An 11,844-nucleotide genomic window follows, 5' to 3' on the forward strand; every position below is an offset into this window, starting at 1 on the left:
CCTCCAGGCAGGTGACTGAAAGAAACACTGTGGGGTAGGAGTTTGTTTTCATCTGCGCACACACACCCCGACCCTCTTCTGGATTGAGAGAGGGATCTTGGCTGCAGATTCTATGCACTTCTCCCTTGCCTGGCTGTTATCTGGTGTCTTTGCACACTTTAATTGTTTTAATATCTTGCACCTGGGCCGAGTTTGGTGGATTGGGTGGGTGAGAGCCACACCAGTTGGGTTTTGAACTCTGTACCCTTATAAAGGTGAGCAGCACTGGGGGGGGGCAGAACTGCTGTCACAGCCCGTCATTGGGAAGGCCACCTGCAGGCGGCCAGCCTTTGTTGGTGACATTCGGGGATGTGGGACTGAGGGCTGAGGCCAATGTATTGTTTTGGACTCCTAAAAGGGAGGCTCCTGCTCTCTACACTGTTGTCACCTAGTAATTGGCTGGGCCTGGTACAGGTATGTGTCTCAAATTGTCCAGAGATGGGGAAGTGAGGGACAACTCTTGGGCAGCTAATCCAGTGGTGGTGGGGAATCGACAAAGATATGGCATTGGTATGTCAGCACACCATTGCAGAGGAAGGGAATTCAGAAATTTAATTGCTGTTTCCCCTTCCAGAAGGCCTACCACCTCTTTAAATTTGGAGAGCAGTGCCAACAACCCACATAACCTCACCTTATTATTCTGTAGGTTCAAAAGGTAGGTTATTATTATTATTAAAAGGTTATTATTCAGGTAGGTTCAAAATAAGTCTGAGATCATCCATGACTTGATTATGGATGAAGGAGCCGATCTGGTGTGCATCATGGAGACCTGGTCAGGAGAGACTAGTGGTCTGGTTTGGTCCCAGGTTCTCTGGATAGGTGACTCCATGGTTGAGAAGGTGAGAGGATGTGGGTGGGGAGGTGGAGTGGCTGTGGTCTATAAGAATACCATCTCCCTTACCAGGATCCCTGTCAGGGAATTTGTCTATATTGAATGTGTGTATCCAAGCCACCTAATAGCGCAGCGGATAAATACTTAACTAATAAGCAGAAGGTTGCCAGTTTGAATACTCACAGGTATATTTCCCAGACTATGGGAAACACCTATATTGGGCTACAGCAATATAGGAAGATGCTGAGAGGCATCATATCATACTGTACAGGAGAAAGCAATGGTAAACCCCTCCTACCAAAGAAAACCACAGGGCTCTGTGGGCGCCAGGAGTCATAGGAACATAGGAAGCTGCCATATACCAAGTCAGACCATTGGTCTATCTAGCTCAGTATTGCCTTCACAGACTGGCAGCGGCTTCTCCAAGGTTGCAGGCAGGAATCTCTCTCAACTCTATCTTGAAGATGCCAGGGAGGGAACTTGGAATCTTCTGCTCTTCCCAGAGCGGCTCCATCCCCTGAGGGGAAGATCTTACAGTGCTGACACATCAAGTCTCCCATTCATATGAAACCAAGGTGGACCCTGATTAACTAAGGGGACAAGTCATGCTTGCTACCACAAGACCAGCTCTCCTCTCCGAAATTGACTTGATGGCACACTTTACCTTTATCATCATCATCATCATCATCATCATCATTTCAATTTCTATATCACCCTTCCAAAAATGGCTCAGAGCGGTTTATACAGAGAATGAATGAATGAATGAATGAATGAATGAATGAATAAATAAATAAATAAATAAATAAGATAATAGAGAAATAATAAATAAATAATAAATAAGTCTAGGAACCAAGGATAGACTGGGACTTCTGCTAGTGTACTGATCACCCTGCTGTGCAACATAGTCGCTTACTGAGCTGATGGACCTGGTTACAGCACTGGCATTGGAGTGGCCTAGGTTGTTGGTGGTGGGGGACTTCAATGTTCATTTCGGGACAGGTTTGCTAGGAGCGGCACAGGAATTCATAGCAGCCATGACGACTATGGGCCTATCCCAATTGGTTTCTAGACCAACTCATGATGCAGGTCACATGCTTGATTTGGTCTTTTGCTCTGATCAGGGAAGTGTTCCATGGGTGGGGACTCCTGTCATCTCCCCATTGTCATGGACAGATCATCATCTGGTTAAGGCAGGACTTGCAACCACAACCAACCTCCACAGGGGTGAAGGACCTATTAGATTGCACCGCCCTCTGGAGGTAGGGAAAGTAGTGTTGGGCATGTATAATGCAAGCAGCCTTCCTAGAGTGGTTGCTCTAGGGTGGTGCCATCCTGAGCAGTGACTGGTACCATTTTAAAAGCCCTTCTCCTAATCCCACCATCATAAATCTTGGCCAGGACCTGTTGGACTGAATGAAATTGCCCCCAATTTACCACCCTTAATTCTCCAACTAATGAAGGACTTGCTTCCCAATAAGATCTGCCTTGGGTGTGCCATCACTGTAAGTACCCAAAAGATAGTTCTTGAACTGAGTGGTCACAGCACAAAAGGACTCCTGATTTGATGCACAAAGTGAACAAATCACATATCATATTCATATAAAGAATTTCATAGCAGAATTGCTACACAAGCTTAATAACAATTTACACTGACCATGCCTCTCTCACACATATAAATTTTCCGATTCATTTCTCTCATGCACTGCCACTAGAAATAAGAGGCACACAAACATGCAAATGCTGTTAGAAAGAGACCATGGGACACTGAGCAAGAGCTGAAACGCAGATGAAATGGTGTATTTTTAGTTCATTTATTCTTGGCTTGCAATAAGAAACCAAGTGCTCTGACCACTATGCAATGCTTCAGCTTACTCCATATCTCAGGTTCTCAATACATATAGCTTTGCCAATATAAAACAAACAAACAAACAAACACACACACAATATTTAAAAAAAAATCTCTTCCACCTCTGGCTTATGCCTTCAGGAGCATTTTAGCTTGAAAATTCCAGTGTTTCATAGGCTTAACTTTTTTTTTAGGAATAAAAGCTTAAGCCTGTCTTGAAGCCAGATCTAAAATCTTTTTTTTTTAAGGAACCCAATTTACATGCATTACATGTCCTTAGAATTGCTTTGTATCTATTTTTAACATTTTAGAGGGTTGCATACATGGTCTGAACTAGCTGCTGCAGAGTCATTAAATTTCTGAATTGTGAGAAAGGCATGATCTATGTATTCATATTTAGATCCTTAACCAGAATATTTTTATTAAGATGCAGCCATCTTAATTTAATAAAATTTAAGTTTATTCTTAAAAAAACATTGCTATACTCCATGAAATATTGAACTCTGCTAGATAAGATACTTCATCACATTTTCCCACATTTCCCTCCTGCCCCCCTTTAAAACCCTCCAATTTCTCTCACACACACCTCCACCAAACAAGCAGACAAAGGCACAACATTGCTGAGATCCAGCTTCTGAAACAGGTGAGGTAAATCCCACCAACCTCTATCAGATGAAATATGCCATTTTACAAAAAGAATGATGCATGCAGAATCATTTGTTTCCCAGTCGGGAACAACAATTATTATAGATTCCCCAAAAAGGCATGAGAAACCAGAACTGTTGCTTATTAAAGCAAGCATGATTTCTGCAATCTACATGGGATGACAGCTTCTGATAGCTGCTTAGGCCCACACAGATGCTAGTAAGTTTTCTAAAATATGCTGGGCAAAACTAATCCAAAACCAATTTCAGTGCTTCACAGACTTAACATTTTTTAAAGAATAAAAGTTTAAGCCTTTCTTAAAGCCAGATCTAAACCCATTTTTAAAAGGAACCCAATTTATATCAATTACATGCCCTTAAAATTGCTTTGTATCTATTTTCTTGATTTTTGTCTTGACCCCCTTGCCAGTGCAACAAACGAAAGATTTGCTATTATGGCTGAGATCTCTAGGTTTCCTTCACACTTGTTCAAGTTGGATTTCTGTGCTTCCCTTATTGCTGTCCCAAGACTCTGGCTACTTTTCAGCTCTCAACCAGACCCTGAACTCAGTCATCCCACACTTACCCAACTTTTCTTCAAGGAATGCCAATAACCAAAAAGGAGGCAGCGAGTCAAATGACTTCCCTCCAGCTTCTCCCTCACTTCCTCTTGTCCAGACACATTGTACTCCAAGAAGTGAAGGAGAAATTCAAATCACACATTTCTGCTCATAGGCATCTCTGGTGTAAAGCCATTGAGAAGGATAACTCTTTCTTAGAAAGTAAGACTGGGTGGGTGAGGGGTAATTATCTCAAGATTTCATCTGAAGAATGAATAATGCCTTGAAGGGGGGCATGGTAACAGTAAATCTTCAAGTGCTTTTAGTACCTAGAGTTGAGTACAAAGAGGGCTGGTGGAAAAAACACTTCAGACCAATTAACCATGACCAAAAACGGATGGGGAAAGTCTGCTTCTCACCTCCGAGATGGAAGGAAATATAACTGAAGAAACCTAGGGTTGCTAACCTTTCTGTTCTGGCAGGGTTCCTGTACTTTTAATAGCTGCATGAAATCCAGCAGGTGATGCTTTCCCCATCACTGCTGACAATTCTGAACAGGCCTTGTCTGCTGCTACTAGAAGAACAAGAATGAATAAAAGGATAGCAGACTCTTTTGGATCCAGGCATGCCACTGTCATCTTTCCCTTATCATGCTTGCAAAGCCAATGAATAATCACCACACCAATGGTGGCGTGTTCCGGGTCTTGATACAACAGGTTCTACCTAAACAGTAAGGCTTTTAACGTATATTTTATATGCAATGGGCTTTTTTCATTCTCCCCCCACCCCGTTAATTCATACTTGAGGCTGGTTCCAGTATGCTTTGAATAATCATCTACCCCCTTCACCACATGTTCAGAGCAACCTTCTTAACAGCTGTCTTTGTAAGCAGGAGGAATGGACTGGAGTGGCTTTGCTTGCAGCCAGATGGGAGAGTGATTGAAGGGGGTGGGGAATAATAAACAACATGTTGAGTAAATCCGCAAGGGCTTAATGTGAAGTGTAATCTGTGTAAAGGTCAGTGGTCCAAATGCTAATTGTTAAATTGGCAGGACCTGCTGGTACTTCAAAGTGTGCAGTAGACTAAGTTTATGTCAGATCATCTATGCAGGGAGTAGTGGACCTGGGATCTTCCACATCCTACAGGTTCTTGTGCTGAAGCCTTGGTAAGGTAAAGTGTGCCGTCAAGTTGACTCCTGGCACCCACAGAGCCCGGTGGTTTTCTTTGGTAGGAGGGGTTTACCATTGTCTCCTCCTGTGCAGTATGAGATGATGCCTTTCAGCATCTTCCTATATCACTGCTGCCCAATATAGTACCAGCAAGGATTCGAACCGGCAACCATCTGCTTTTTAGTCAAGCATTTCTCTGCTGCGCCACTTAAGGTGACCTGAAGCCTCAGGAGCAGAAGAAAATAAATAGGTGACCCTTGTGCTAGTTATATGCTTATGAGCAATTGTCCTCTTCAAACTAAAATGTGTTGAACTAATATTGGCCTTAAAGAAAATTTAAACCAGGGATCAGAAAGGAACATCTGATTATTAAGCTCCGTAATATTTAGAATGTGTAGTAGATGCCACTTTTCAACAAAAATTTCCCAAAGTAGTTTACATATCACGGGGGAAAAGGAAAGGTTGTGCCGTCGAGTCAGTGTCAACTCTGGGCAACCACAGAGCCATGTGGGTTTCTTGGTAGAATACAGGAATGGTTTATCATTGCCTTCTCCTGCGCAGTATGAGATGATGCCTTTCAGCACCTTCCTATATCTTCCTATGCCTGATATAGGAATTTCCCATATTCTGGAAAACACACTAGCAGGGATTCGAACCAACAGCCTCCTGCTCTCTAAGCAGATTGCTTCTCCACTGTGCTATTGGGTGGCTGAGAAATGAAAAAATTGTTCCCTATCCCAAAGGGACTCACAATCGAATAATAAATACCTAGTTTAAAAAGCCACAGGAGATACTAGCAATAGGCTCTGGAAAAGATGCTATGCTGGGCTGAATAGGTACAATTGTACTTCCTCTGCTAAATGAAAGAATAAAATAGCCTCTTTGCCCAATTAGCAGGGGTTGACTGTGGGGTCCATAGTGTGGCCTATGACCAAAAGCACACAACCATTTTATTTATATGGTCCAGAAATCGATGGGTGGAGCTCAAGCTTCCAGACTACCCAGCTATAAAAAGCAACTGAAAGTTTTGTGGCATCTTAAAGACTTTATTTTGACATAAGCTTTCATGATTAAAGCCCACTTTGTCAGCTGCATGCACAGTTATCCTTAACTGTCAGGTACGATGCAGACACACATGCATATAGATTACAGAGAAAATAGTTTGTAAATAGTGGAGATAAAAGGCCATGAAATGCAAAGGGTGGCAAGCAGGGTTGTTGTGAAGATAAACATAACCATGTACACCACTCTGGGCTCCCTGGAGGAAGTGCAGGATATAAATGTAAAATATTAAAAAATCAAGTGGACATGCCCTGGGTGAAAAACAACCAGGGTCCTTAAATTGTAAGACCTCCATCTCTGCCATGCACGTTAGCCTTGCTGTCAAAGGCATCTGAAATGAGGCTAGAGTAGACCTGGACCACTTGTGACCTACCATGTAAAATGCAGCCGGCCACTCATGATTTGTGGGCACCCCCAAGAAGGCAGAAAAGCCAAGAGTTCATTGAGTCACTAGTGGGCCACTGTAGTTGATTAACTGGATTCAGCTTGGTGGATCACAAGTTGTGCAGGTTTGGTCTAGATCTACAGATGTTCAGATGAAGCATAACACTAACGGGATGGGGATTATCTGGGTGTAGGCATCAATTCCGTTTTCCTCATCACCTGAAGACCCATCCCATCACAGAACTGAGGAAGCTCCCCATTCTAAAATTGTCTATATCCAATCTCATGCAATTCCAGCCTCCTGAAACGTTTTTGAAATGGCTTAGTGGACTTGAGAAGGGAAGTAAACACACAGAACACTCACATACCAGAAGCCGGCACTCCCTTCCTCTGCAGCCCTAATGAGGAGTGGAGACACTGCCTGCAGCACAAGGACTGGGACGGATCACATCCTTTGGCTTGCACCCTGATCCAGATCTCTTCCCAGTTCACTAGATGATCAGACCCACTGGGGCTTTTTCTGGTCACACCCACATGGCACTCCAGTCAGACATATGGGTCCCTCAATCAGCAGCCCTTTCTATACCCATCAAAGCATCTCCCAGAGAAGTACATTTTTATAGGGCCCCCTCCTTCACTCCTCTGCTTTCTAGTCTCTCCCTTTTCAGTTGCTGACTCTCTTACACTCCTGGGCATACACTGGGCATTGGCAGCTCTTCCTCCCATCTTAGTGTCCCGCTGGTAAATGTCCACATCAAAACCCTGCTGCCCCTAGGGAGCCCTTCTCGGCTGGGACAGCGTGGCTTACTGAGCTGGTGATCTCTCCCCTCCCCTCCCCACTCCCCAGAAGGACCTGGCATTGACCAGAAGGGATGGGAAGTTAGCTTGCATCGATCATCCATGGCTTCCTCCAAGGGAAGTCGACTCCTCTGAGTAGAGCAGAGAAACCTCCCTACCTTGGGCGGCGAGTGGCTGGCTTGGCACGTGTTTGTGCGTGGCGTCTCTCTGCCAGGAGGTCCTCGGAGTCCTTGATGCAGCAACAACCTTCCCCTCTTCCGCCTGCCCTCCTTTTGCAGGTGAGCTTTCCCCCTTGTGCAGCTGCTGCTGCTGCTGCTTCTCCTGCTGCTGCTGGCTTGCCAGTGTTATGTGTGCGCGCCCGGAGCCACTGCAGCATCTCTGCATTAGGATGTGCTCCTCCCTCTCCCTCCCTTTCCCAGCGCTCCCTCTCTTCTCCACCCTCCTCCCCGTCAACGGGCCTGGAGAGAGGGGATCCCCCCCCCTCCTTTTCACTCCGCCTTTACCTCATTTGCCAGGACCAGTCAGACCTAGAGAGAGTGACTTGCAGCAGCATACATAATTCATGGTCTTCTTCAGCTGGTGCTGGTTTTCGCCCTCGCCAACAGACGATCTCCCTGCAACACTTTGAACTAGGCTGATTGCTTTTTCGGCTCTCACCCTTTCAGTCTGGCTGGGGGACATATGATGCCCGGGGGTGGGATGGGAAGGGAAAGCCTCACCACATTCTCAGGCTTTTTTTTTTTTTTTTAAATGCCCCACAAAATTCTCCATCAAGCCAGACATGCAAAACGGCAAAGAAAAAAACAGGCTTGCGGCCCCGCCCCCACCAAACAAATATTTGATCGCACAATTGTGTGCATGGCACAGAATTTAATTTGAGTAATGGCCGGTCCAAGAACCCTCCATCCTCTGCTGAAGACTTGTTTTCCCAGCGCTGGCTAGCAAGCATATGTTTCCGATGCTGTTGCTCTGGTTTCATACACAGCAGCACTATGGACGGGAATTTGCCTCGCCTAAGGGGAAAGACATCAAGCACCCTTCAGCTAGTTTTCTTTGGTGGAGTTCCTTTGATAGCTACATAACCAGATACCGAAGAACCAAATTCAATGCTGAAATGTGCACCAGGATTGTTGGCCTGGAATTTGAAATGCCTAAAATCACTGACGGTGCGATCCTGTGCAAGTTTCCTTGGAAATAAGCCCCACTCCCTGTGTTCAGTAGGGCTTACTCCTAGACAAGGCTGCACAGAACTGCAGCTGGAATTTTTTATTTTATTTTGTGACCCCAGGTTGCATGTGCCAGTTCTTTTTGAGCACATGTAGAGAGCACCATTTCTCACTGCTGAGTCACCACAGTCAGCCCATGGAGATGGACTTCAGGGGCTTCTGGGCAGACTTGAGCTCTAACCCCTCTCATTACAAATTAAGCAGCTCAGAGGGACAATCGGGCATGCACATATGATGGATTATAGGGCCATGTGCTTTGTGCATGAAGGTGCCTGGTTTGAACACTGGACGAGGACTTGCACCAAGTCTGGTAAACCAACATGTTCTGGATTAATATATATGGCAAAGCTTGCAATATAGTCAGGTGACAGGCAATACAATTAAGTGGCATCCTTAATCTGTACTGGTTTTACAAGTCATAAACTGCAGTCTAATGACAAGAGAAATTTCACTTACTGTCATATTTACTGTGATGGAAGGAACTATAAGACACATAAAAAGTTACCTTTTTAAAAATAATGCCACTGTAGCTGCCGGGGCCATCCTCAACATTAGGATTGTGGGGTGGAAACATAACACAACACATCAAAACAAAACACCAACCCTCTTTTCATGTGGTTTTCAGTCAGAACAGGTTTTGCTTTTAACAGCGGACCCCCAGAGGTGTGTGATGAGCTTTCTGTAATGTAAAGTAATAATTTTTAAAAGTGCTAATTTTAACTTCCTGTTTCAGGTTCAGAAATGTTTGTAGCTGTACTGTGATCAAGGTTTTGCATGAAGCTGCTACCAGTACACATGGCAGCTGGGAGATGCTGTTTTTATTAGTTGCCCTAGAGATCTGGTCTTTAGAGAATATTTGTCAACTCCTAGGGACAGATGATCTGTGTTTATTACTAGCTGTTTGTGCAATTAATGTTGCTGTAATAATATCTCAAAAATTAATGGTTTTACTCCCTAGCATTCTGTGGAGGGAAATGCTATATTTACTTTTTCTGTTGGTGGAAAAGTAAAGGCTACGTTTAAAAAAAAACATATTTAATTTTAGTGATGTAGGCATGCAAAAGGCTGCTCTCATTATGAGGTGCATTTCCGATTTGTACAGGTTAGTTGTGCAGCTGGTGTTGATCAAGTAACACAGTGTGTTTGGAACCTGGATTTTTAAAATATGGAGTAATTAAGAACACCACCTAGACCATTCTTACAATAAATGTCTTTTGTTGCCTACTGAATTTTGTTACATATTTAAATTAAAGAAACTTGGAACCCATGTTACAAAAGCATTCACAGTCTGATCACATCTCCAGGAATATGTTCTTTCCTGTATTCTTCAGACAGCAAGACAGTAGGTTGGTTCATTATATTCATTCCCACAATTTGAATAGTTTCTGTTCTGGTATAGAAGGAGAAGAAAAGAAACCATTCCAGCTGGGAAATATGGACCCAAACACCTTTTTACTCTTTTAAAAACCTGTTCTACAGTACCAGTGGCGGTGTTTATGATGGATCCTACCAATCTTTCAAATACTTCTTTGTTACTGTATCATCTCTGTTTGGGATCTTGCCTATATCAAGGCCATGATCTTAAATTCAAAATACAGATATGCATCTTCCAAACTTTGGTATGGGTGATGGTTCTAAAATAGCTTAATAGAGAAGAGTAAGTGAATTATCTCATTCTTGTCTAAAATTTGGGCATATGCCTTCAGTGGCAAATTTATTTATTTATTATTTTATTTTATTTTACATATGTTTATACCTCCCAAAACTGATGTCTCTGGGCAGTTTACAATAAAATAAAAACAACATTAAAACATTAGTTAAAAACAAGAAATTTAAAATATGACAATTCAAAATTTTTAAACAATATTCTAAAACAACATTAAAAACAATCAAAACAGTATCAGTTAAAAGTCTGGGTGAACAGGTGCGTCTTTAAAGACTTTTAAAAAAATGAGCCTGTTTCTCATTGGTGCAGGGGCATAACTATAATAGGGCAAGGGGAGACAGTTGTCTGGGGGCCCACTGCCTTGAGGGGGCCCCCAGAGGAAAGTCACATGACTGACTCCCCCAGCCACACACCCACCCGGGCTTCCTTCAGTTGTATTCATCCTCCGAAATTGATGCTAGTGTTAAGACCTGGAGCTACCAGAACAGCATGTCTTTTTCTAGTACCATTAAATGACTTGCATCATCCACAATTTACAAAACCTTAAGAACATAAGAACATAAGAACAGCCCTGCTGGATCAGGCCCAAGGCCCATCTAGTGCAGCATCCCGTTTCGCACAGTGGCCCACCAGATGCTGCTGGAAGCCACAGGCAGGAGTTGAGGACATGCCTTCTGTCCTGCTGTTACTCCCCCGCAACTGGTACCAAGAGGCACCCTGCCCCCGAGGTTGGGGGTGGCCTACAGCCCTCCAACTAGTAGCTGTCAATAGACCTCTCCTCCATGAAGTTATCTAAACCCCTCTTAAAGCCATCCAGGTTGTTGGCTGTCACCACATCTTGTGGCAGAGAATTCCACAAGTTGATTATGCATTATGTGAAAAAGTACTTCTGTTTGCTGGTCCTAGATTTCCTGGCAATCAATTTCATGAGATGACCCCTAGTTCTAGTGTTATGGGAGAGGGAGAAGAATTTCTCTCTATCCACTTTCTCCACACCATGCATGATTTTATGGACCTCTATCATGTCTCCCCGCAGTCATCTTTTTTCTAAACTAAATAGCCCCAGGTGTTGTAGCCTAGCCTCATAAGAAAGGTGCTCTAGTCCCCTGATCATCTTGGTTGCCCTCTTCTGCACCTTTTCCAGTTCTACAATGTCCTTTTTTAGATGTGGTGACCAGAATTGTATGCAGTACTCCAGGTGTGGCCGCACCATAGTTTTGTCTAAGGGCATTATAATATTAGCTGTTTTATTTTCAATCCCCTTCCTAATGATCCCTAGCATGGAATTGGCCTTTTTTTAACAGCTGCCACACATTGAGTCGACACTTTCAACGAGCTGTCCACCACAACCCCAAGATCCCTCTCCTGGTCAGTCACCAACAGCTCAGATCTCATCAGCATATACTTGAAGTTGGGGTTCTTCATCCCAATGTGCATCACTTTATACTTGCCAACATTGAACCGCATTTGCCACTTTGTTGCCCACTCACCCAGTTTGCAGAGATCCTTTTGGAGCTCTTCACAATCACTTATGGATTTCACTACCTGAAAGAGTTTCTTTCTTAACCTTCTTAAAAATAATTTAGGATGGTGTTCTATTGTGGAACATAGGTTATC

General features: G+C 43.7%; 1 protein-coding gene across 3 annotated transcripts in view; it reads right to left on the minus strand.

Annotated features, from left to right (window-relative positions):
• Positions 1 to 7,728, minus strand: part of CNTN2 (contactin 2) — a 77,067-nt gene extending 69,339 nt beyond the window's left edge. For 2 of the 3 annotated variants that reach the window (XM_053248180.1, XM_053248179.1), the window contains exon 1: positions 7,494 to 7,728. In XM_053248180.1, coding sequence (XP_053104155.1) covers positions 7,494 to 7,719 — 226 coding nt within the window. In that variant the 5' untranslated portion in view covers positions 7,720 to 7,728. The remainder of the gene's footprint in view (positions 1 to 7,493) is intronic. The other variant, XM_053248181.1, reaches the window with a different exon arrangement.
• Positions 7,729 to 11,844: the final 4,116 nt, after the last annotated feature.

This window comes from Hemicordylus capensis, chromosome 4 (genome assembly GCF_027244095.1).
Source record: "Hemicordylus capensis ecotype Gifberg chromosome 4, rHemCap1.1.pri, whole genome shotgun sequence".
In the NCBI taxonomy this organism is placed as follows: domain Eukaryota; kingdom Metazoa; phylum Chordata; class Lepidosauria; order Squamata; family Cordylidae; genus Hemicordylus; species Hemicordylus capensis.